We start from the raw sequence: 26,963 nt of genomic DNA, 5'->3' as shown, positions 1-26,963 counted from the left end.
CCTCACTATTCCTCTATCCTACCTCTCATTCACACACATATATTCTGTCTTAGTCCTGCTGACCTTCATTCCTCTTCTCTCTAGAGCATATCTCCATCTCTCCAGGGTCTCCTCCACCTATTCCCTACTCTCACTACAGATCACAATGTCATCTGCAAACATCATAGTCCACGGGGACTCCTGTCTGATCTCGTCTGTCAACCTGTCCATCACCATTGCAAATAAGAAAGGGCTCAGAGCTGATCCTTGATGTAACCCCACCTCCACCTTAAACGCATCCGTCACTTCCACCGCAGACCTCACAGCTGTCACACTACCCTCGTACATATCCTGTACCACTCTTAAATACTTCTCTGACACTCCTGACTTCTTCATACAATACCACAACTCTTCTCTAGGCACCCTATCATATGCTTTCTCTAAGTCTACAAAAACACAATGCAACTCCTTCTGACATTCTCTGTACTTCTCCATTAACACTCTCAGAGCAAACATCGCATCTGTAGTGCTCTTTCCTGGCATGAAACCATACTGCTGATCACTAATCATCACGTCCCTTCTTAACCTAGCTTCCACTACTCTTTCCCATAACTTCATGCTGTGACTGATCAGTTTAATCCCTCTGTAGTTACTACAGCTCTGCACATCACCGTTATTCTTAAAAATTGGTACCAAAACACTTTTTCTCCATTCCTCAGGCATCCTCTCACTTTCCAAGATTTCATTAAACAATCTGATTAAAAACTCCACTGCCATTTTACCTAAGCACCTTCATGTTTCCATAGGTATGTCATCTGGGCCAACAGCCTTTCCATTCTTCATTCTCTTCATAACTATCCTTACTTCCTCCTTGGAGTCAATTGTATTTCATGATTCACTATCCCTACATCATCCAACCTTCTCTCCCTCTCATTCTCTTCATTCCTCAACCCCTCAAAGTACTCTTTCCATCTCCTCAACACACTCTCCTCGCTTGTGAGTATGTTTTCCTCATTATCCTTTATCACCTTTACCTGCTGCACATATTTCCTAGCTCGATCTCTCTGTCTAGCCAATCGGTACAGGTCCTTTTCTCCCTCCTTAGTGTCTAACCTTTCATACAACTCTTCATATGCCTTATCCTTAGCCACCTCTCTCTTTGCCATGCACCTCATCTCCTTATACTCCTGTCTACTTTCTTCATCTCTCTGACAATCCCACTACTTCTTTGCCTGTATACTCTCCTGTACTTCCTCATTCCACCACCATGTCTCCTTGTCATCCTTCCTCTGTTCCAATGTGATACCAAGCACCTTTCTAGCCGTCTCCCTTACTAGCTCTGCTGTAGTTACCCAGCTATTTGGTAACTCTTCACTGCCACCCACTGCCTGTCTTAACTCATCCCTGAACTCCACCTCACAATTACCCTTTTTTAATTTCCACCATTTGATCCTTGGTGCTGCCCTCACACTCCTCCTCCTCTTCTTGATCACCAGCGTCATCCTACAAACCACCATCCTATGCTGCCTAACTACACTTTCTGCGGTCACCACTTTACAGTCTCCAATCTTCTTCAGACTGGCCCTCCTACATAAGATATAATCAACCTGTGTGCTTCTGGTTCCACTCTTGTATGTCACCCTATGCTCCTCCCTCTTGTTAAAATATGTATTCACCACAGCCATGTCCATCCTTTTCGCAAAATCCACTACTATCTGACCTTCTGCATTCCTTTAACACCATACCTACCCATCACTTCCTCATCCCCTCTGTTACCTTCACCAACATGCCCATTGAAATCTGCTCCAATCACCACTCTCTCACCCTTGGGTACAGTCATCACCAATTCATCCAATTCACTCCAAAATTTTTCTTTCTCATCCATTGCACACCCAACTTGTGGAGCATATGCACTAACAGCATTCATCATTACACCATCAATTTCTAGCTTCATAAACATCACTCTATCCAACACTCTTTTTCACCTCCAAAACACTCTTAGCATACTGTTCCTTCAGAATAACTTCTATGCCATTTCTCCTCCAATCCACACCATGATAAAACTATTTGAACCCACCTCCGATGCACCTAGCCTTACTCCCCTTCTCTGGTCTCTTGCACACACAGTATACCAACCTTCCTTCTGTTCATCATATCAGCTAGCTCTCTCCCTATACCAGTCATACTGCCAACACTCAAAGTTCCGACCCTCACTACCACAGTCCTAGCCTTTCTCCTCTCTTCCTGCCTTTGGCCATGCCTTCCGCCTCTTCTCCTCCTTCGGCCAACAGTAGCCCAATTTCCGCCAGCACCCTGTTGGCTAACAGTACTGGTGGCGGTCTTTGTTAACCCGGGCCTCGACCGATCCGGTATGGAAATATTTACTGGTGACTGCATGAAATGATTTGGTGAAGTTTTGTGCCGGATGCCCTTCCTGAGGCAACCCTCCCCATTTATCCAGGCTTGGGACCGGCACAAAGAAATGCACTGGCTTGTGCATCCCCAGTGGCTGGGTAGAGGCCCGGGGAGATAAGCACCAAAATTAAGCTGTCACAGGAGTAAAAAAATGAAAAGAAACAAAAATAAAACGTTGAATACATTATTGCTGGTGGCTAACATTGTAGAAACTAACATAAAAAAGAATCTTGTGTACAAGGTCTAGTAATACAGTAGTTCTAGAACCATATATCTTTGGTTTAGGGTTTGATATTTGACACGTATAAGAGTAGGAAAGAAAGAAAGATTCAAACTAATTATTAAGTTTGTTCATAATTATGCACTCAAGTAAAATAGTTAGCATACATACAAATCTGAAATATAAGTGCCTGGAGCAGGGGTAAGGTTCCAATGTACATACTACGGGGAAGTTCACAGAGAAGAGAAGACTAGAAATTAGAGTAAAGGAGGCTTAGTAATCCCACTAGGTAGTTGTGGGAGGGTGAAAAACAGTAATACTGTACAGTTAGTGTTAATCTGGGTTACTGCATGGGCATAGCCATTGTGTTTTAAGGAGTAATTTTAGTTGATATTTGAAGAGTTGTAATGATGAAAGTAATGCTAGGTTTCTGGGAAGCCTTTTCCAAATCTTCCCCACAGAATTAGAGAAAAGAGTCTCCTGCTTTATTATAGGATTTCTGGATGGTTACTAATAATTTATTTGCTGAGTGAAGGATAGTAAGATTTCTATAGGGGGAGATTAGGCTACTGAGAATAGGAGTATTGTTGAGATGATAGAGTATCTTATGGATGACAGTAAGTTGTTGAAATAGTAGCTGGTTATGCAGTTCTAGCCATCCTAGCTGTTTGAGATTTAGACAACGGTGGGTTCTAAATGGTGAGCCATTGGCAAATATGGCAATGTTCTAGGAGGTTGCCAGTTTATTGAGGTTACATTTGAAAAGATTAGTATAAATGGGTGAGGCATAGAGGAGGGTAGAGGTTAGGTGGGTGTGGGCAATGTTGGCTCTGGCTTCAGGGGTAAGGAAAGATTTTATCCTGTAGAGAGGGCCAAGTTTTCTGTTAACCGTTTTAATAGTTGTGTTAATGTGCGAGTCAAAGTTAAGGGTAAATCTGTGCATGTGGGCTACCTAGACTTAGCCAAGCCTCTGATGCCATTCCCTATTCAGACATCATTGATAAACTCACCCAGCTGGGCATCAACCCATATATTGTCAAATGGGTTGCAAACTGGTTCACTGACGGAATTCATACAGTCAAAATAGGTGACTTCACCTCCGCCAGCAGACCCATAACAAGTGGTGCCCCACAGGGGATCTATCCTGGCGACCCTGCTGTTCAGAATCTATTTCTCTGAAGTGTAGGCAAAAACTAAAGGCCTCTGGTGGTCAAAGTTTGCAGATGATTGCAAACTTGGAGTGATCATAGAGTCCCAAAATGATGTTAACAATCTGCAAGAGAGACTTACACACACACGATTGGTGCCAAAGGCCCAGCCTCAAACTTATTGAGAAGAAATGCATAATCATCCCCTTTGGCAAGAGTGATGTCCCTGTAAACATGTCCTCTGTAAACTATCACATCAGTGGCAATACCCTAAGCATGAAATCAGTGGTAAGAAATCTGGGCACACAGGTGGACAGCAATCTCACCTTTGACCACCATGTCTCCACAGTAGTAAGGAGGACATGTTATATAGCCCATCTCATAAACAAGGGCATTGCCTCCAGAAAAACGTTATAACCTCCCTATACACTTCCTTCATTAGACCAATAATAGAGTACAATGCTTCATTTGGTATGCATCTCTGCAAGCATCTGCAACAGTTGAATAGAGCACAGAGATGCCTTACAAGAAAAAGTCAGGGTTTGCAGCATCTGTCCTATGTTAACAGATTAAAAACACTGTTATATTCTGTGTCATACAGACTACTCAGAGGGGACCTGTGTCTTGCATAAAAGGCAATTTCAGACCCTGCCTTGTTGAAAATGCTGCACTTACACAAGTCTAATGGCACATGGGCCATTCACTCTAAGGATCTCAACCTGGTATGTGACATAAACAGAAGCTGTTGGGGGGATAGATTTGTCTCGCAAAGGATATCTCTCCTGTGGAACAAACTCCCTATATAGGTTAAACAAAGCCCTTCACTAACCTTATTTAGGCATAATTTGGATGAGTTGATGGGAAACAGGAAATATACCCCAGGAGTTCCACCAGTGTCCCTCTTGAACCGGGACAATAGGTGCTGAATTTAGTGTCTGCTCAAATCAGACACCCCTGGGTAATGGGGTTAAATTTGGCTAGGCTTGTAAAGGCCCTAGGGCCATTAGCCTAGTAACATCCTATGATCCTATAAATTGTTATGCCTAATAGTTTGGTGGTCAGGTCAGGAGCAATGACAGTACCATTGTTGGACTTAACAGTGAGATCAGTTGGGGAGGGCTTTAATGTTTGAGTAAATAGCAATAGTTTGTTTTTCTTTGGCATTTAGTAGGAGGCAACGTTGTAGGAACTATTTTTCAACTGAGTTGAATACAGTTTGAGTAATGGTTTGGAGCTCAGCTGAGGTGGCAGTACACACTAGTGTCAAATTGTCTGCATATTGAATGCAGGTAGCTTGAGGAATATTTATATTTAGATCGTTAATGAATATAAAGAAAAGGAGAGGTCCCATGATAGAGCCTTGAGGGACCCCAAGAGTAATAGGAAGATGAGTGGAAAGGTTATTGTCCTAGAGGACCGCTTGCTGTCTATTTTCTAAATAGGACTTGAACCATTGTAGTGCCTGTGAGTTGAGTTGAGAGTGATTTTAGTATGTCTAGAAGTGTTTGATGGTTCACCATATCAAAGGCTTTAGAGAGGTCAATAAAGAGTGCAGCGGAGAGCTTATTATTGCTACAGTGTTTGTTAATGCAATCAGAGAAGGATAAGAGAGCAGTAGTAGTACTATGGAAAGGCCTAAACCATGCTGACAGTCTGATAGATTATTTTGGAGAAGGTGATCAAGTAGTTGTTGGTGGATGCATTTTTCCATAATTTTGGCTAGAGGAGAGAGTAGGGCTATGGGGCAAAAGTTAGAAAGTTTGGTTGAGTTACCACTGTTGTGAAGTGGGATTATGTGAGACATTTTCCAGAGAGATGGGATGGAGCCTTCGGTAATGGTTCTGTTAATAAGTATGGAAATAGGATAGGCAATTACTTTTGCTGTGATTTGCAGGTATTCAGCTGGTAGAAGATCAGCTGAGGGGGTACATGGTTTAAGTTTGGTAAGTAGGGTATAGATGAGAGATGTAGGAACTGGCTTTAAATGAAAGGTAGGGGGTGTGCTAGTCAGGGGGGATGGGAGGGTTGAGCTAACGGGTGGTAAGGAGTTTGCAAGAGATTGGACAGATGTCCTTCAAGGATGCATCTGCAGTCATAACATATGGGTTGTCCTGCCTCAGGCAGCCCTTCGGTCGGCCGGATTCCAAAGTCTAGGTCTGGCCTCGGCTGATGTCGCACTTTCCCCGACGTCAGAGCGTCTGGGGTATAAAAGCATCAGCCGATGCCATTTTCCTCAGTCTTTCTTGCCGCACGGTGCCCGAAGCAGAAGCAGTTCGCAAGTGCCGGTCGGCCAGCTCCTTTGATTCAGCTACCGAAGACTTCGAAAAAGCTAAGTACCCCGTTGGGGACTCTTTCTTGCCTCAGCCGATGTCAGATAAAGTAAATAATTGTTTAACTTGTGGGAAACAAATACCTCACAAGGATTTCCACTCTTACTGTCTCCCTTGCTTAGGCCCAGACCACGACGTCTCAGCCTGCTCTGCCTGTGCTTCCTTCAACCGACGAACGCTTAGGCGTCGGTCGGAGTTTGCAGAGGAATACTTTGGGGCTAACTTTGCATATATAATGCCGTCGGATACTCCGACTTCACATGTAGTTAAAAAACAGAAGGACAAGGACCGACCCTCGTGGCCCGCGGTTTTAGCTGAAACCTCGGTCCGGCCTACCGCGAGTGTCTCGGTTTCGGCTGAAACAGAGTCCTCGGTGCTTCCTGTTACCGAATCCTTACAACAGACTACCTCGGCCTCGGAGGCTCCGGCCGAGTCGGTTATCGAACTATCTACGGAAACCGGTGTCCAGGACATGTCGACACCATTCCTTTAGACAAGTCCACCCCTGCATGTGGTGCAGCCAGACCCCCTGCATCCATGTCCATTAAGGCCTTCTCTAGGGCTAAAGCTGCCAAACTTGCCAAAGCTTTGCCTCCCAAGTCTACCTCTCAGAGGCCTTCCACCAGCAGGAGGCTTATTCGGCCTACGAGGATTCAGATGCTGAAGAATCCATTCCTTCGGCCTCCCCTCCTGAAGAGTTTTCTTTTGGTGAGACACTGCATTCTATGAGAGAGCATTTCCAATGGCAGGGCCCGGAATTTTCTGATTCCAGAAAAAGATTAAGGACCTTTTTACATTTACCTCAGCATAGGCCTTTGGCTATACCTCCTGTTTTGAATGTTATTGATGATGTGTACTCTGATGCTAGTACAGCCCCTGATTCTCTACCTCCGGCTCCTGCCAAACCTGATAGGTACTACAGGGTTCCGGATTCTCATTTTCACCTGTACAAGGCCCACACTGCAGACCCAGAAACCATTTCACAGGGCCCTAAAGGGGTTGCAGCTGCCACTGCTAAAAATCCTTTACCTTCTGAAAGGGAATCTAGAGCTTTAGAGCGATGGGGAAAGAAAGTTTATACTTCCGCAACTCTCTCTATGAGGGCATTAAATTGCCAATTCCATATGATTCAGTACCAAGAGTATCTGTTAGATGAATTGTATAAGAAACTTTCCTCCTCTGAGCCCCTTGACCGAAAATCTCTTCAGGATCTGGTACATAACTCACAGCAGGTTAGCAACCATTTTCTGCAATGTGCCTATGATGCACTGGAAGCTTCATGTAGGTCAGCAATGACAGGGGCAGTTATACGAAGGCATGCCTGGTTGAAGGAGCAATCTCTACCGGACCATGTTAAAGCTAAGCTCCTGGATGCTCCAATGGAAAAACAAAAATTATTTGGTTCCACGGCCCAGGAGGTCTTAAAGAAGTTTGAAGAAAAGGCAAAATCTGTGCAAACAGTCAAGGACTTCCTGCAGGTACAACCACCGAGATTCAGCAGAAATTGGCCTACTAAGAATTGGTCCTTTCCAGACTCAGACAGATCACAGAGAGGATGGAACAGGCGTCCCAAATGTAGGGGGCAAGCTAGAGGCCGTCAGTGGCAGCCATCCAACCAGAGAGGTGGTGCAGGTACAGCAACAACTTCTGCTACACCAGGACAAAACACAATGACTTAATTTTGACCCCGCCGACCAGGGCTCAATTAGAAGCACCATTGGGCGGAAAGCTTTCTTTATTTGCAGAAAATTGGCATTACATTTCAAGGGAATCATGGACGCTGCAAATAATAGACAAGGGATACAGGTTCTATTTCCACACATTACCAAAAAGACAAGGAATGCCAGACCTGCCACCAAATCAGAGGGCCGAGGCTTTGAAGCAAATCACCAAATTACTACAAATGAAAGCCATAGAGAAGGTTCCTCACTCAGAACAAGGCCAAAGTTTTTATTCAAGGCTATTCCTTGTGCCAAGAAAAGAAAATCAATGGAGGCCTATTCTCGATCTGTCCGCACTGAACACTTACCTCATTGTGCCAAAATTCAAGATGCTGACCCTACAGCAGCTTCTTCCCATGCTGGGCAAGGAGTCTTGGCTGGTGACTCTAGATCTCAAGGAGGCATACCTGCATGTCCCCATTCGACAAAGTTGCAGAAGACACCTCAGATTTCTTGCAGGATCAGAGCATTATCAATTCTCAGCATTGCCATTTGGCTTATCTACTGCGCCCAGAGTGTTCACGAAATGCCTGGCATCAGTAATTGCACACTGCAGACTTCAGGGGATTCAAATCTACCCATATCTGGACGACTGCCCGATACAAGCGGACAGCAAGACAAAATTATTAAAGGACTTGGACTATGCCATCCAGCTACTACAGGCCTTGGGATACACAGTCAACATCCAAAAATCAAGACTTGTGCCATCCCAAAGGATAACCTTTTTGGGTGCAGATCTGGATACAACCACCCAAATGGCATTTCTCACAGAAGAAAAACAGAAACAACTTCCAGATTACTTCAAGAATCTGACAAGATAAACTCCGCTAACTGCAAGGAAAATCCTGCAGGCCCTGGGTTTCATGGCATCCTGCATAATACTGATCCCACAAGCCAGGCTACATATGAGGAGATTGCAATGGTGCCTAAGGAGTGTATGGACTCAGCACAGTCACAGCTTAGAAACTCTGATTCCAATCATACCTTGCCTTCAGAAGGAATTCCTGTGGTGGGCTCTAGCCTGCCAGACAGAGGGTTGCCCTTCATCAAACCAAAAGCAAATCAAACCATCACCACGGACGCTTCAGACCGAGGTTGGGGAGCACACATGGAGGACAAATGTATCCAAGGGCTATGGTCTCAAGGACAGCTGCAAATGCACATAAACCAAAAGGAAATGTTGGCAGTGATACATGCAATCGAGGCTTTCAAACCTTTCCTTCAACAAGGCCACCTGCTAATAAAGACAGACAACACCACAGTCATGTGGTACATAAACAAGCAAGGAGGCACGCATTCCTACCCTCTATGCAGACTGGCTATGAATCTATGGGATCTTTGAAACTCAATATACAACTGCAGGCCCAGTTCGTGCCAGGGAAAGACAATACTCTGGCAGACACCTTAAGCAGAACTACCATGGATGCACACAAATGGATGCTGCACCCAGACATCTTTTTACTCATAACACAGACATGGGGAAGGCCCGAGATAGATCTGTTCGCCTCACCCCACAATCATCAACTGGAAATTTTTGCACAAGGACATACCATCCACAAGCATGGAAGGTGGACTCTCTCATTCAGCTGGAAAGCCCGAAAAATCTATGCTTTCCCACCAATCCCATTAATGTCCAAGGTTTTACTGAAGATCAGGGCAGAACAGCCAAAAGTGATTCTAATAGCTCCAGACTGGCCAAGGCAGCATTGGTACCCACTGTTGAAGAGCTTATCACGGACGAAACCGTGGCCTCTCCCATTATGGCCTCTTCTTCTGACGCAGAACAATTACAAGATCCTGCATCCCAACCTAAAGACCTTGCAGCTAACTGCCTGGAGAATACCGTGACTCCTTCCAAGGACAGCTTATCCCAGAAGGTAAAGGACATTATTATGGAAGCTCGCCGCCCTTCCACAAGGAAGGCATACTCAGCAAAATGGAAAAGATTTCTCTGTTGGAACACAACAAAAGGCCTTGATGTGACAGTGATGAGCATATCACATATACTGGAATACTTAGCAGAATTGTTCCACAATGGCCTGTCTTACTCTTCCATTAAAATTCATGCCTCAGCAATTTCATCAGAATACAATGCAAGTCCTCCTGTCTTTTCGCATCCTCTCTTAAGACAATTTCTCAGAGGGATCAAGAACATCAATCCTCCAAGGTGACCACCTCTACCTACTTGGGACCTTAACTTTGTGCTGGAAAAACTAACACTCCCTCCATTTGAACCAGCAGCAACGGCCGATCCACAGTATCTATCCTGGAAAACTGCATTCCTTCTGGCCATAACTTCAGCAAGAAGAGTATCTGAGTTACAAGCCTTGATGGCAGTGCAGCCATTTCTTATTTTTCATCAGGACAGAGTTTCATTAAGAACCAACCCAACCTTTATGCCAAAGGTGGTATCTAGAGTATCCTTGAACCAAGCAATTCATTTGCCTACTTTCTTCCCAAATCCACAAAATAAAGGGGAGAAACTTCTACACACCCTGGATATCCATAGGCAATTACGCTACTATTTGGACAGAACTAAAAGTTACAGAAAGACTGACCAGCTGTTTGTAGCATATGCTGCTGGGACACAAGGAAAAGCAATTTCCAAACAGACAATCTCAAAATGGATAGGAAATTGCATTCGCTTTTGCTACTCCTTTCATGGAAAGACTGTTCCTGTGAATATTAGGCCTCATTCCACGAGAGCCACAGCCACCACTACAGCCTTCCTAAGAGGGGTGGCTACCAAGGACATTTTAGAAGCTGCTACATGGAGCTCCGTGCATACTTTTGCCAAGCATTACAATTTACCCTTATACTCCAGATCCAGAGCAGGTTTTGCTACTGCAGTCCTGCAGGGTCTCTTAACTACACCATCTTTTTCTTAGTACCTCCTCCCCCAGATTGGCTATGGTATTCTACCCATATATTATGACTGCAGATGCATCCTTGAAGGACATAGTACAGTTTTGTACCTACCATAAATGTAGATGTCCGATAGGTATGCATCTGCAGTCAGATTTACCCTCCCTCCTTCCCCTCTGTGGTATCCCTAGGGTGCTTACCCCTCTATTAGCTAGCTGGGGGATCTATTATGGTTTATTTGTTTGTGTATATATATATATATATATATATATATATATATATATATATTTGAAAATGTTTGGATTTTATTGCATTCCTCCAAATTTAGCCTTCCTAGAGGGCACCTGGCATCTGGGGCAAGAAAGACTGAGGAAAATGGCGTCGGCTGATGCTTTTATACCCCAGACGCTCTGACGTCGGGGAAAGTGCGACATCAGCCGAGGCCAGACCCAGACTTTGGAATCCGGCCGACCGAAGGGCTGCCTGAGGCAGGACAACCCATATGTTATCACTGCAGATGTATACCTATCGGACATCTACATTTATGGTAGGTACAAAACTGTACTTTTCTGTAAAAAAAAGGTATTGAAATTGTCAGCAATCTCATTGGGAATGTTTAAGGAGAAACCTGATTGGGTTGGAGTCTTGGAGTGGCCTGGGTGTAAAAGTCTATTTATAGGTGACCAGAAAGTTTGTGGGTTTTGTTGATGCTTGTGCTGGAGTTTAAAGTAGTAGTTTTTTTTTGTCAAGGAGTATTGATTTTTTTTAGTGGCATTTCTCATCTGTCTATAGTTTGGTGATCAGTTGGGTTTTTAGTGTTTCTTCATTTAGACCATATCTTATTTCTTAATAAGATTTTGTGTCTAGTCTCTTTAGTGAGTCATGGAGCAGCTTTACTTCTAGTTCTTATAGAGCAAGTAGGGGCATGGCATTCCAGTATTTGTTAGAATTTGGAGTTAAAATAGGATTCTGCTTCTTCAAGGGAGAGTTGTTTTAAGGAAGACCAGTCACAGGCTTGCAGGATTAAAATCATTTTTATTTCATGTAGTTTTTAAAGATGGTTTGGTTGGAAATTAAGGGATTTTTTTGTAGTTTTAAAGATGGTTTGGTTGGAAATGAAGGTTTTTTTGCCTGATTATATAAGTAAGGAAGTGGTCACTAATATCATCAGGAAGGGTATCTGCTTTATAAGAGAGAGGATGGCTATTTACTAGGATCCAGTCTAAGGTACTTTCTTTGCTACTGGGCTTATGGATTCTGGTTGGGGTGGTGATTTATTTGAGAGAAGCCATAGAGATTTATATGGGCTGTAGGTTTGCATGCGGTACAGTTATTCCAGTCTATATTAAAATCACCAAGTACAATGGTTTCTTGTGGGAAGGATGAAGAAAGCCAGCAGAGGATACTTTCAAGGATGTTGATAATATGCTCCTACCTACCTCCAGGCAATAACATGTAAATGGATTTGCTAGCATTGACCTGAAGCCACTGCGGAAACGTAGCTCAGATTTATACAAAATTGCTACCCCACCACTCTTTTTGGTTGCACAGTCTAATCTTATATTATAATCTGGTGGGATGACTTTGTTGTCCTTTGCTACTGGTTTGAGCCAAGTTTCTGTTAGACATAGAACATCAAAAGAATGTGTGTCTAGTAGAGCATGAAGTTGGCTAATTTTATTATTGAAGCTCTGTATGTTAAGATGAGCTATGAGTAAATAATTAGTTCTAGTGAGGGTGAAAGGGGTGGTGGGATGAAGTTGGTGGGGATTAGGTGGGGTTTTGTTGTATGGTCCTGGGTTGGGATAAATATCACCATGAGGTAGAGGGTTTTGTTGAAGAGTAAATGCAAAACTTCATGAGTTTGCAGAGAATATTGTGTGTCTTTCTGGTTTGCTGGAAAGTAATATGGGCTAACCTATAATACTTTGATGAGAGGTAGGTTGAGGTAGACGTGATGTTAGCATGGCTATTGAAGGTTGGCTGACTCAAAGGTAATGTTTGTTTTAGGGGCTGGAGGTATCCAGTATATAATGTAGGTTTTCATACAAGGTAAGGACAAAGGGTATAGATTGGGTGTTACAGCAAGTAAGAGAAAAAGATTTTTAAGTCTTGGTTGGTGTGTTAAGGGCATGGTAAGGAAGAAGAGTGAAGTCAAAATAAGGGTTGATAATGAGAATAGATTGGAGTGAGATGGTATATTAGAGCTAGTAGTGTGAAGAGTAGTAAGAGTGTGGGTGTGTATCTATGTAATGTTTAAGGATAAATTAGTTTGGTAATTGGATAACTAGGGGAAGGGGTGGTAATTGGATAACTAGGGGAAGGGGTGTGGCCCTTAATGTATGAATGTAGGAGCACTGGAGGTGGGTCGGAATTGGGGGTGGGGAGCGGAGTGAGCCCTAGGGCGAACGGAGCGGGTAGAGCCAGAGAGAGAGAAAATGTCGAGGAGAGCAATCGGTGAAGTGTGAAAGTCAGAAGGGAAGTTTGTAGAGTTGTGGAGGAAAGTAAAGAGGCTTGCAGGGACAGACTTGGGATGTTGGAGGAGTGCTGTGTGGAATAAGATCTACTGGGGCACTAATTAGAGAGTGAAGTAGTATGCAGAAAAAACTCTATTAGGCAGATAAGGTAATGAAAAGGTAAAGGATTACAGGGCAGAAAGCTAATAGTATACCGCCACCTGGTGGCCAGACATCATTGCTTAAAATCTCATTCATATAGAGAGAGAGGGGGGGGGGAAGAGTGCACGTGAGAGTGTTTGCATGTTACATGTCTTGGTACTTTTCAAATTTCATACTATAGTTTCATTTTCATTCTCCATTTTGTTCTGTTCTATGAGTAGCATTTTATCAAAATAAGCATTGTCTTGTACAGTACTCCTCCCACCTCACAGATGTTTAATCATTTTCAGCAGTTTCAAACAGTAATTAATTCAAACCAAAAGTGCCCCTTCCCCACATTTTCAAGTCATTTTGCAGTCTTTAATGTCCAGTTGCTCAACACAGTGTGCTTTTATTTTAAGGATAAACCTGTATCCAATGATCATTATTAGTACCACAAAAAAAAAAAAAAACATGCTTTAGGTTATCCCCAATATTTTGCCATCTTTTTCTTTTTCCATTTAATAAAATAACACTGAACAAATGTATTCTGCCATCAGTTCTATCCAATTAACACTGAACTCCTGCAAATAATTGTCTCTCATCTGTCATTTTTTGTCAGTTTCAAAAAGTCTGGCATTTCAGTTCAGAATACTCCATTAGCTCTTACTATGTCATATCTGTAGTCCTGAATTTAACAGTTTTTTTCCCTTGAGCAAAATATTCCTAGTGACTAACTTTTCCAAGACTCACTAAAGGCTTTTTGTCAAAGTCAAAAACTTTTCTGCAAGTGCAAAAGGTCTCATAGGTAGGTACTAGGCAATCAGTCTGTAGACCATTTCAAGCCTAGCCAAAAAAATACTATGCAGAGTTTCTATCTAGCCTCTAGGAGGGTAGGACTGGATGGACCTGGAGAAAATTTGAGGCCACCCATTCAGTTATCAAGGTTTACCTTAAAGGTGGCAAGGGTGCAAATGCTTCACTGATCGACTCTAACTCTAATGGAGTCTGACCCAAAATGAATCAAGCCCTTACATCCATGACAGAAAAAACAAGTGGAACCACTAGAGTATCCCAAACAACATACCTGCGGATGGAATATCCATTTCTGCACTGAAATCTGCCTTCTGGCTGTCTCCTTTTCTGGTTACACTCTACTGCATTGTTCTGCCCCTTCATTCAGCAGCAAGAGCTGCTACATGTGTTTATTTTCATTTCCCAGTTTCTTTTGTTTTATGTTACACTCCTCCTTCATTGTTGCTTATAGGAACTTCATGGATCCTGCCTTCTCCATGCACATCTGAAAATGCTTCCAACTCTGCGCCAGCACTGGCTGCATCTGATTCCTATCATCGGTCATTGCAGCAGGAAAGTAGTTCTCCAGTACCTCTGACCATGATAAAAACAGTTATCACTTGCCTGTTTTTCATCCATCATTTTCTGTGAAACAACACTCTATGCATCATCTTCCTGAAATTCACCTCCACAGTATTTGTAATATCCACAAGCGAAGCAACATTTGCATAATCTTGATTTTTCAAACATTTCCATGTCCTTGCTCTGCATATCCCCAACAGTTCTCTCTCTCCCATATTCTCTCTCTGCATCAGCTCTTTGGCACCACCCCAAGGAAAAGCGAAAGTGAAATTCCCTGGTGTTTTCGCCAAATTTCTTCTAGTCATTATGAACACCACTTTAGGTCTGCCCTGAATGTGACTGATCTGGTCACTGAATAAATAGTCATGGTGTGGATAATCCTATTCTGTATATTTGAAAGAAAGTGGTGTGTGCTGCTTATTCAAATGTTAACATTTATAGAGACAGTTACTGTTTTATTTTAGCTTTTTTCACCACTCATATTTTGCCAAATTACACTAGTTTACAGTTCCACTTTAATACAGCTGTTGTCATAACATATGGAAACACTTTGTCATGATAACTGGGGAAACTAAGCTTTGAATGTCAGTTATGGTCGTTATGGCTGCTGTTTTAAGAGTCTAACTTTTTTCTTGCGTACTATACTTTGCAGAGTGTATGCCAAGACAGCTGTTTAAAGTCAAAAGATTTATTTAAATATGAAATACTGCTGTTTAGTGCATCGCCTGCTCTCAAAATATCTGTTGGCAGTTATTAGTCAGTATTTCTAGTAAAATGTTTGGTTTTGTTATCTTAGTATTTCAGATCTTCATTTCCAGTTGTAATTTTAGCATGCTGTTTAGGCACGTCTGATTTTATAGTTTCTGTCTCTAGCCACAAGCACCTTCCTCCAGACTTCTCTACTTCTGTTTTACTCTGCTGATAGTCTCTTAACTATCGGCTCTTGATTTTATGTTTGAGTTTGAACATTTATTAAAAGTGTTCTTAATTGTTATTGGCTTATGAGCTTTTTAATGCTTGTCTCTGAATTAAATTGTTCTACCTGTCAAGGGTGTCAGTCCTCTTGATCTTGTCTTTACCTACTGCTCCCTTCTTGTACCACCCCAGTATTATTGCTTCCTTGGTTAAGTCTGACGACCTAGCAGTAGTTTTCACCTACCAAAATGTAGTGTATTTTGGGGCTTCTCAAATACCAGCTGCTTACTACTCCACTGACTGTTCTGATAGACAGAAGTGCTCATCCTTCCAGAAATTTCCTCTGCAGAATTCTACTCTTATCGAGAGACACATGTATTGATGTGGCTGCACCCATCCATTGTAAAATGGTGGTAAATTCAGAAGTAAACCTATATGGTGGAATTTCCACATCAGTAAACTGTACGATAAAAAAGGAGCAGTAAGAGTTGTTACTCTCCCCGTTACAGAAGAAATCTAAAAAGTTATAAGCAAAATCCTAAAATCAGAAGTCTCAAAGTCAGACGACCCAGAGGGGCTGCAAGAGAACCAGTGCAGTCAGCCAAAGACCACAAACTCCAAAACAAAATTAAGTTAGGGGTGTAGAATAGCATCCTTCCTGCCACAGAAGTATGCTAGTATAGGGCTGCCTGAAGCCCATGTGTTTTAGAGCTTTGCCTTAAGCTTATCAGAGAGCATGCAAGGCCAGCTATGAACTTAGAGTTGCCATTAATATCAAAGATAACCATAATGCTTTCTTCATTTACATCAGGAAACACCAATGTAATGTATTCCTGTGCAAGAAATGTAATGGAGCATCTCACTCTTACTCCAAAACCATTGCAAGTATCCTTGCAGACAAATTAGTCTCTTTGCTGAGTTGGCTGTAGATGGCACTATCTGTACTCAGCCAGAAGAAATACTAAACCTGCTGGTCGATAAATTCAGCTCAAATTTCACTCCCTCATCACCTCCATGGTCACTCCCCATGCCCGTTATCACAAAAGAACAAATCGTCCGTATGCTGTCTAAAGCTAGAAACATGGCATCAGTGGGCCCTGACTGAATCCTAGTAAGCCTAATAAATAGCTTGAAATATGACCTAGCAGACCAAACTGGATCCCTATTTAACCACAGTCTCCAGAAAGGCTTATCCCAGTAGAGATCAGGACAGCAACAGTAAAAGGGGGGACCATCAGCTAACCAGGAAACTACTGACCCATAGGTCTGACTAACGTCATATGCAAGACCCTGGAAAGGATAATCATGGATCTGATTAACAATGACTTAGGAAATCTCCAGACTCTAGACCCAACCCAGTTCAGCTTCTTAAAGGGAAGGTCCTGTCTGCTCAGTCTGGTGGACTTCTTTGAGAAGGTCACCAACACCATGGGTGAAGGTAAGACTGTGCATACCACCTACCTTGGCCTGTCCAAGGCATTTGACACAATACCCCACTAGTGTATTATAGACAAACTCAAAATAAATGGGCATAAACCTCTACATCACCAGATGGATATCCAAATGGCTCATGGATAGGACACAGGTTGTTTGAGTGGGGAATGCTAATCCAGCAAGAGGCCAGTCACCAGTGGAGTACCATATATGCTTCTCAGATGTCAAACCCGATGTAGATTGCCTTTGGCTGACCAAGTTTGCTGATGACTGCAAGTTGTGGGCATTCACAGACTCCCCGAATGAAGTTGATATCCTACAGAAAGCTTTGACGTAGACTAATGATTGGTGTCAGAGCCATGGCCTCAAACTAAATGAGAAGTGCATAGCAACATTCTTTGGGAAATCTAATACCCCTGAAAATTACAACCTTGATAGCAGCCCACCTTTCAGAGTGGAGCCAGTGGTGAGATCCAGGTACTCTGATAGTAATCTGAACTTTGACCACCATGTGTCCACGATGGTGAGGAAGCCCTTCTATGTGGATCAGATTGTATGTAAGGGCATGGCATCCAGATCGGAGGATGTCATAGTACCACTGTACTCTTCCCTTCATCAGACCAATAATCGAGTAAAATGCACCCTTTGGCATGCACCTTGCCAGTGGCCTGCAACAGTTGGAGTATCCTCAGAGGTTTCTCACCAGAGAGATACAGGGTATAACCAATATGTCCTATGCTGACTGTACCAATTACTAAGGGGTGATCTCTCCCTGACCTGCAAGATAGTCTCTGACCCAGCCCCGATGGAAGTGTTGCATATTCGCAAAACTAACTGCACGAGGGTTACCAGCTCCAAAGATCTAAACCCAATCCATGACATGAATAGATCATGCTGGAGAGACAAATGTGTCCCAGAGGTTGCTCTTCCTCTGGAATAGGCTTCCTGTTCAAGTGTAGCAGAGCCCTTCCCTGACCATCTTCAAGCACAATCTGGAACAATGGTTGGGAAATCACAAATTCACCCTAGGGGGTTGTGCCCATGTCCCTTAAAGACAGAGGCAGTCTGTAAAAATAGTCAAAACCCTGTTTGTTGACCCATGCTATTGTTCTCATAGGGATAGAAAACTGGATAAAATCTGGGTAAAATTGACTAGGCTTGTAAGGGCTCTTGAGCTGTCAACCTAGTAATCTCCTATGAACCTTTGTGCCCCCCAAATGTCATCCCCATTCTCTCTCTCAACTTCTCCCCAAATCACCTTAAATCTGGTTCTTCCATTCCTCTGCAAAATTAAAAACAGTAGCCCATGGGTCTCCCTAACATTCTGGGGTACTTTTTGGTAAATGTTTAGCACCACTTTTTATCACCAAGTCTCTCCACAGATTGTCCCAGAACCATGGGGAATAGCCATAGTTGTGCCAATACAAAAGAAGAGATACCACAACTGACTGTGTTTATGTACAAGGTTATATACTTAATTGCTGAGCTATAAATAACCCAGAAAATTTTCAAACCCTTGACCCTGACCAGTTTAGATTGTTGATAGTAATATTGAGTTGTGCTTAAAACTGTTTCTGAACTTTTTGATTTGTTTAATTCAGTTGTCTCCTTTTTCTGGGTAGAAGTTGGGGCTTACTGTCGTAGCTCAACTGCCACTGTAGCCTTTTTTAAAAAAGCAGCGACTCAAAGTATTTAAGCGACTGCTGTTTGCTTATGCCCATCTTGTCTGCGTGCAATACATTAAATGTGAAGTCTGGCAGGAGAGCAGGATTTACTTCAGTGGTGACTATATAACATCTACCTTCTGCTTTGGGGATGGAGGGTACATTTTACCTTGTGAATTTCTGCAGCATTGATCCTTATGTTGAAACAGTAACAGCATTTCAAACTATAGGATCATTGCTACTGGACAGGGTCTACTCTGCTGCCAGTTTTCTTCCTGCAGAGGTTTTTGGTATGGTAGTCTTATCTAGTTAGTTAAGCTTATCCCATGCTGTTCTGGTGTATTTTTTCTAAGTTATGTATTTGGAGGCATATTCAGTGTTTGTGATCGTTGTCTTCTGCTTTTACATAATTTGTAGTTGAAGGGCTCCTTCAGCTTTCATTAGGAACATTTGTTCCCATTCAACGAGTGCATTCCTTTGGCAGTGATCCTGTTAGTTAAGACTTCTGTTTAGTGAGTATACTTTCGAGCAGTACTTCGCAGAAACAATCAGCATATTCGGTCATTGTGCGGTCTACCCTTCATAGTATCTTCATGCAGTTTTAAAATAGATGTTCTATAAAGAAATATTGGTTCACCCACTTGGATGTTGTCTTTTCCATTCCATTATAGTCATTCTTCTTTCTGCAGCAGTGCTTTGGCCGTATAGCAATTGCTATCCCTGCCATGATTCCCTACATCTGCTGTGCTGTGATTTTTTTTAAGCCCTTATTCATCATGTTTGACTAGTTTTTAAATAGATTTGCTGACTTTGTAGATATGTCTGTAAAGCAGTTTTTTTTTTCCTGTACTGATTGGTTTCCCCTTTTTCTTTGCAGATATACCTTCCAGGTCAGGACTTCCCCTACCATTTAGAAATTATAAGTATGGTATGTAATCTACTCACTGTATATTGTATCACTGATGTTTATTTTCATAAATCTGTTGAATAAAGGCAATGCCGCATCTTACCACACACTCATTAGCATTCAACTGTCCCTGGTTTTGGCTTAGAATCACATTCCATCCCTTTTAAAATTGATAACTTCTTAACAAAAGGAGTATTGCAGTCCACAAATAATGCTAACCAAAGTTACAGACTTTGCTTGCATTACAAAATGCATCCAAATTTGGGTTTCCATATTTTGTCAACTTTTGAGTCAGCAATATTGATTGGGGCCAGTTTATTATTATTATCGCCATTGTTACTATTATTTTTCCCTAATATTTGATAGTAAGATGTCAAGAGCTACATGTTTCGGTGCAGTTTGTGCTGTATTAAAACAATGTCTTCAATAACGTGTAGAAAGTTGTAATCTGAAGATAAACCCATGAAACCTGGCTAATGCTGCTTTTAGAAATCTTTGTGCACTGTCGCTACAGATGTGACTGCTGCGGCACACATTTAAGGTAACTGCAAATGTGAGCCTCTGTTTTATGGTAAAAGGATAGTGTATTTGACAGCTCACATCCATACTGAATTTTCGAGTAAAATGTCAATCCTGAACCTATGATTCCAGTTGAATTTTTTAGTATGCTAACATAAGAAGTGTGTGTGTGTGTGTGTGTGTGTGTGTGTGTGTGTGTGTCTGTGTGTGTGTGTGTGTGTGTGTGTGTGTGTTGCACATTGCAAGAAGTAGAGAAGCTTCTTTAGGGTCATAAAAATCTGAAATTTCATACAGATGTACTGGATGTGTTTATGGAAGAACTGTTTTCTTACCATTTTGGAATGTCACGGAGCTGCCTTCCTCTGAGGTACTAGTATATAAAGTAATACTTTTTGTGGATGCATTGTAATGTGGATAATGTGATGTCTGGCAGCATCAGCACTGTAGACCACTAAGTCACTTGTCTTGTATGAAGTACAAAATGTGTAGGTTAATATGTAATTCTGAAAATCGTATCTCTCAACTGCACAGATTTTTGGTCCATTTTTCCTAAAATTGTGGTTTTCTGGCAAATTAGTGACATCATTAAAAACCGAAGTTTAGAAAATGACTGACATTTGTGTTTCAGACTTTATACCCTTCAGAAAATTCATGCTAATACAAAACCTGTTCTATCAATGTTCTAAGTTTGTAAGAGCAATATTTAAACATTGTCCCTACTATTTGGCCTTTGTTCCACTTTTATGGCTTTGTCTGCTCTCAGAGGTTGAGAGGTATGAATTTAAGTATATTTTTGAAGAAAGGGAGTGACAGATCATAGAGGTGAAGTGGAACCCATAACATTAAGCATAATCATACGCACATCATTTCTAGTTCTGACTGAGATTTTATCTGTATTTTCTTTGTGAAGTTGTATGTGAGGTCTGCAACTTAAGAGGAAGGAGCTGCTGGGCTTGACTTGTTCTTCAGTGCTTACTCTTCAATAAGCAAGGCAGATGTCCTCAGTTAGAGGGAACAGGTGCTAGAAGCCATGGTTTGATGAGAGAGGGGAGAACTGTGACATTACGATTTTACATCTACGAGGAGTGTTACAGCCGTTGGATACAAAGTTTGTGTGCACATTCTTAGTTTCTACCACTGTTTAAGAATTTTCCAAAAGAGCCTGTACTCCCAAAATGAGTTTTTGTCCATCTTGTGTGTCTGTTTTTAAGCTGAAATAACCTCATTCTGTATTCATTGTATCTTATGCTCATGAGAGCTGGATGGAAGCTTCTTGGCTGTCATTTCAGTTCTCCTTTGTTTACTGTTCAGAAGTATTGCATTAGCTTTTGTTTCCAGGTATGGTTTACTATGCATTTACTCATGATTTAAGTACCTACATCAGTCTTGATCCATGTAATTTTATAAATTTTTCTTCTCTCATAGAAAACTATGATATCTTGCCTATACCCTTACACTCTTCTATGGACCCCTGCAGTATCAATGGTAGACATTTACCTAAACATTTTCCACAAGGTGTATTGCTCAGTTAGGAGTTGAACACACTTTTTGTAGGATTTTGAAAAACATTTTTTATAGATTTACAAACTCTTGATGCCTTTTAAGGTAGATTGCAGAAGTTTTGCAGGTCTATATTGAAACCGCGAATGCTGAAAACCACGAACGATGTTTCGACACATTTTCAGCGAAAACTGAAAATGTCGAAACCACAGAACAGCAATTTCTTTCCTAGGGAAAGAAATCGCTGTTCCAACCCCCCCCCCCCAAAAAAAAAAAAAAAAAAAAAACATTAGAACACTTACAAACACATACCCTAACCTTAATTATACCCCCCCAAAAAAAACAGTAAACAACTAAATACACATCTGCACGTAACCCAACCATACATCTAATGAAAAAAACAAACAGTAAACATTTTAAAACATATGCACTTACTGCCCTTAGGGTTAGGGTGCGGGTTAAGGTAACTGTTGCACTTTCACGCTCGGGAGCTATACCGGGCAAGGGACCACACTACACTGCAGAACATGGCAAAGCAACGAAGCGGTCAGGCGACTTTTTTCCAAGGAAAGAATTTGCTGAACAGCCGCTTCGCTGTTTTGCTTGTTCACTCTACATGTGTCGACGAAAATGCATTCAACAAAATGCATTTTCGTCGTCCTAATAGGAACCCAAGTTTGGCAGGAATGTGGATGTTCATCGTGTTTCATTGTTGCAGTCATTACTCTTGGGTTATCCTGCTGGCAGGCTACCAGCAGTCGGCCCGAATTCCAAAGTCTAGGTACGGCGTCGGTTGCTATCGCCTCTTCCCTGACGTCAGTGCGCCAGGGGTATAAAAGATGCAGTCGACGCCATTTTCTTCAGTCTTTTTTGCCGTGCGGTGCCCGAAGCAAAAGCAGTTCGCAAGTGCCGGTCGGCCGACTCCTGAGATTTTCAAATCCGAATTTCAGAACCAAAGTCTTCATTAAAGCTAAGTACCCCGTTGGGGAAACTTTTTTCTTGCTCCAGACCTCCTTCAGCCTCTCCTCCTGAGGATTATTCTTTTGGGGAAACCCTGCATACCATGAGGGGGCATCTCCACTGGGAGTGCCAAGATTATTCTAAATCTAAGAAAAGGCTCGGAGACTTTCTGCTGCTTCCTCAGCAGAGACCCCTTGCTATTCCACCTGTTCTAGACATTGTAGATGTATTTTTCAGAGTCTGACCTGTCCCCTGACTCTTTACCCCCTGCACCTGCTAAGCCAGACAGATAACTCAGGGTCCTGGATTCTCATTAATTCCTATATAAAAACCCTGCTGTTGACCCAGAAACTATATCTCAGAGTCCCAAAGGGGTCAAAGCTTCCACTGCAAAAAACCCTGTCCGCCCTGGTAGGGATTCTAGGGCACTGGACAGATGGGGGAAAAAAGTTTACACTTCTGCTACTTGGCTGTAAGGGCTTTAAATTGTCAGTTTCATATGCTTAAATATCAGCAATACTTAATGTCACTGCTTAAACAGAAAATGTTGACAAATACTGAATGTTCATTAAACAAGGAAATGCAGGATTTATTGCATGCAGCTGAACAAGTGGGAAAGCATACTTTGCAATGTGGTTATGATTCACTGGAGGCCTCTTGCAGGTCCGCTGTTACAGGTTCTGTTATTAGAAGGCATGCTTGGTTAAAGGAACAGAATCTGACTGATCATGTTAAAGCAAAATTATTAGATGCCCCATTACAGCATGATACTTTGTTTGGTGCTAAAGCAGAAGAGGTGTTGAATGCCTCCAAAAACGGAGAAGACAAATCACAATCTTACAGGAAACAGTCCCAATGACTTTCCCTGCCAGAACCAAGCACTTTTCTTTTGACAGCCCCCTTGGGGGGGAAACTAGCAACCCAAGACAAATGGGTCTTGAACATAGTGTCCCAAGGCTACAGGTTCCATTTTCACACCCTACAAAGGTCAAAAGGTATGCCAGACCTGCCACACAATCAATGGGCAGAGGCACAAAGCAAATTACAGCCCTCATGAACATGAGGGCCATTCAACAAGTACCACAACAAGAGCAGGGCCAAGGATTCTACTCCATACTTTTCTTAGTGCCCAGAAAGGACAAAACCTGGAGACCAATACTGGACCTGTCTATACTAAACACGTTTCTGGAGGTTCCAAAATTCAAGATGTTGACTCTACAACAGCTACTGCCCATGCTGGGCAAGAAGGCTTGGCTCGTAACTTTGGACCTAAAAGAGGCATACCTGCATGTCCCAATCGGACAATCTTGCAGAAGATACCTCAGATTCATAGCTGGCTCAATGCACTACCAATTCTTTGCACTGCCCTTTGGCTTATTTACTGCGCCCAGGGTATTCACAAAATGCCTGGCACCAGTAATTGCATTTTGCAAACAGAGAGGAATTCAAATATATCCCTACTTGGACGACTGCCTTATTCAAGCAGAGAACAAAGACATTCTTCTAAAGCATCTGGCATTTATAAAAAGATTACTAATTTGCCTAGGGTACACAGTAAACGAAAAGAAATCAAAACTCGTGCCCTCTCAAGAGATAATATTGCTGGGTGCAAGCTTAAATAAAACTGCCCAGGTGGCTTATCTCACACCAGGCAAACAAAAACAACTGACTTCTTACTTCAAAAAAAAATGGCAACAAACACCCAGTTATCTGCAAGGAAAATCCTGCAGGCTTTGGGTTTCATGGCATCCTGCATTCTACTAATTTCATATGCCAAACTGCATATGAGGAAACTACAGTGGTATCTAAACAGTGTTTGGACTCAGCATTGCCACAGCCTGGAGACAGTAATTACCCTCAATCCCTGCCTGCAACAGGAGTTTCGATGGTGGGCAGAGGCCTGTCACCACAACAAGGGTCTGCCATTCGGTTTACCCACAGCCAGACAGACACTGACAACGGATGCATCAGATTATGCCTGCGGGGCCCATATGGCAGGAAAATATATTCAGGGCACATGGCCTGCAAGACAGATGCATCTTCGCATCAATCAAAAAGAGATGCTAGCTGTTCAGAATGCCCTGACAGCTTTCAAGGATCTACTTCATCCAGGACAGCTGCTGATAAAGACAGACAATACTACGGTCATGTGGTACATAAACCAGCAGGGAGGTGCACATTCCTACCCCCTCTGCAGACAAGCAATGACCTTATGGGACACAGCATTGACTTATCAAGTTCACCTGCAAGCACAATTCTTGCCAGGAAAAACAAATACTCTGGCAGACGAACTAAGCAGAAACCTCATGGATCCCCACGAGTGGAAACTCTATCCACAAGTCTTCAGCATGATAAGGAAATGGGGATGCCCAGACATAGATCTATTTGCCTCCCCTCACAACTGCCAATTACAGAAATTTTGCACAAGGATTTATCACATACAAGCATGGAGAGTGGACGCCCTATCCTTCAGCTGGGAAAATCTAACAGTATATGCCTTTCCTCCACTGCCTCTCCTTACCAGGGTACTCCTAAAGGTCAGACCAGAGAAGCCAAAAATGATACTGATTGCACCAGACTGGCCACACCAGCGATGGTACCCAATCCTAAAGAGCTTGTCTCCGGGTCCAGCATGGATATTGCCTCAAACTTCTCACTTGTTGACCCAACAAAACAATTGGATCCTGCACAGCCAACTCAGGACCTTAAATCTGGCAGCATGGCGGATAATGTAGCCATTCAGAACACTCCTCTTTCAAAAACTGTTATGGATGTTATCTTGGAGGCCATTAGGCCCAGTACCAGAAAATCTTGTGCAGAAAAATGGAAGAGATTCTGTGCTTGGAACCAGGAACAAGGCATTGACACGTATGTACCAAATATCCCAACTGAGATGCTGGACAAAGGCCTTTCTTTTTCATCAATGAAGATTCATGCCTCTGCCATTTCAGCCCATTACAATACGGAACCACCTATCTTTTCTCATCCTTTAATAAGGCAGTACCTCAGAGGGGCCAAAAACATCAGGCCTCCAAGGAAAGCACCAATTCCAGCATGGGACCTCAATTATGTCTTGGAAAAATTCACACTGCCTCCTTTTGAGCCAGCATCAGCAGCGGATGTAAAATTCTTATCCTGGAAAACAGCTCTGCTTCTAGCAATAACCTCTGGAAGACGAGTCTCGGAGTTACAAGCACTCATGGCTGTGGAACCTTCTATCATTTTTCATTCAGACAGAGTTTCTCTGAGGACAAATCCAATCTTTATGCCTAAGGTGGTGTCCAGTGTGGCCCTCAACCAAACCATTCACTCGCCTAACTTCTATCCAAACCCACAGAACAAGGATGAGAAAATTCTGCATTCTTTGGAGATACACAGGCAGCTACGCTTCTACTTGGACAGAACTAAAGCTTTCAGAAAGACTGAGCAACTTTTAGTGTCATATGCTGCAGGATCACAAGGAAAGGCTATTTCTAAATAGATAGGCCATTGCATCTGTTTCTGCTATTCTCAACATGGCAAATCGGTGCCCAAGGGCATTAGGCCTCATTCTACCAAAGCAGCAGCCTTCCTCAGAGGCGTACCAACCAAAGACATCTAAGACGCTGCAGCTTGGAGTTCAGTGCACACTTTTACAAAGCACTACCACTTACCTCTTTACTGTAAATCCAGAGCAGGTTTTGCCACTGCAGTTCTGCAGGGCCTCATAGCCTCTCCTAATCCTATTTAGCCCAGCCACCCATCCTCAGCTTTGGGATTTAACCCAAGAGTAATGACTGCAACAGTGAAACTCGAACATAGTACAGTTGTGTACCTACCATAAATGTAGATGTTAGTGTATTCACGGTTGCAGTCCAGGTTACCCACCAACCATCCCCCTTTTTCTTTACTGGGACTTCTCTATCCTATACAAGCTATGCGGTGTATTAGCTTGTAGATGAAGGAAATGTTTATTTTTGTGCATGCATACTTATTGGCATAATTTTCAGCCTACCAATTTGGGGGCACCTGACATCTGGGGCAAGAAAAACTGAAGAAAATGGCATCTGCTGCATCTTTTATACCCCTGGCGCACTGACGTCAGGGAAGAGGTGACAGCAACCGACGTCGGACCTAGACTTTGGAATTCGGGCTGACTGCAGGTAGCCTGCCAGCAGGATAACCCAAGAGTAATGACTGCAACAGTGAATACACTACATTTATGGTAGATACATAACTGTACTTTTTTCTGAAACCAAAGGTTTGCCATTGCCGGAACCATACTAACAAGCTGTGAGAAGAAAAAACTGAAGGTTCCCAGGAGGAAAACTGAAAGAAGGATGCTTATATATTTGCCAGTGAAAAAAAGCTGTCTGTGGTTACTAACCTTAAAAATGTTGTCTGTAAATTTCTCCAGTTCCTGCTGTGAAGCA

At 42.5% G+C, this 26,963-nt stretch overlaps 1 protein-coding gene across 1 annotated transcript in view; it reads left to right on the top strand.

Moving 5' to 3' along the window:
- The window catches only part of CCHR6.PART0H2orf76 (chromosome chr6.part0 C2orf76 homolog), a 600,781-nt gene that overhangs the window by 59,986 nt on the left and 513,832 nt on the right, over positions 1-26,963 (top strand). The window contains exon 3 of the mRNA XM_044074994.1: positions 19,543-19,593. Coding sequence (XP_043930929.1) covers positions 19,543-19,593 — 51 coding nt within the window. The remainder of the gene's footprint in view (positions 1-19,542; positions 19,594-26,963) is intronic.

The sequence above is a fragment of the Protopterus annectens genome, chromosome 6.part0 (assembly GCF_019279795.1).
Source record: "Protopterus annectens isolate FY-2018-M chromosome 6.part0, PAN1.0, whole genome shotgun sequence".
NCBI classification, from domain to species: domain Eukaryota; kingdom Metazoa; phylum Chordata; order Ceratodontiformes; family Protopteridae; genus Protopterus; species Protopterus annectens.
The sequence above is the reverse complement of the archived record's forward strand: the minus strand, read 5'-3'. Positions and strand labels throughout refer to the sequence as shown.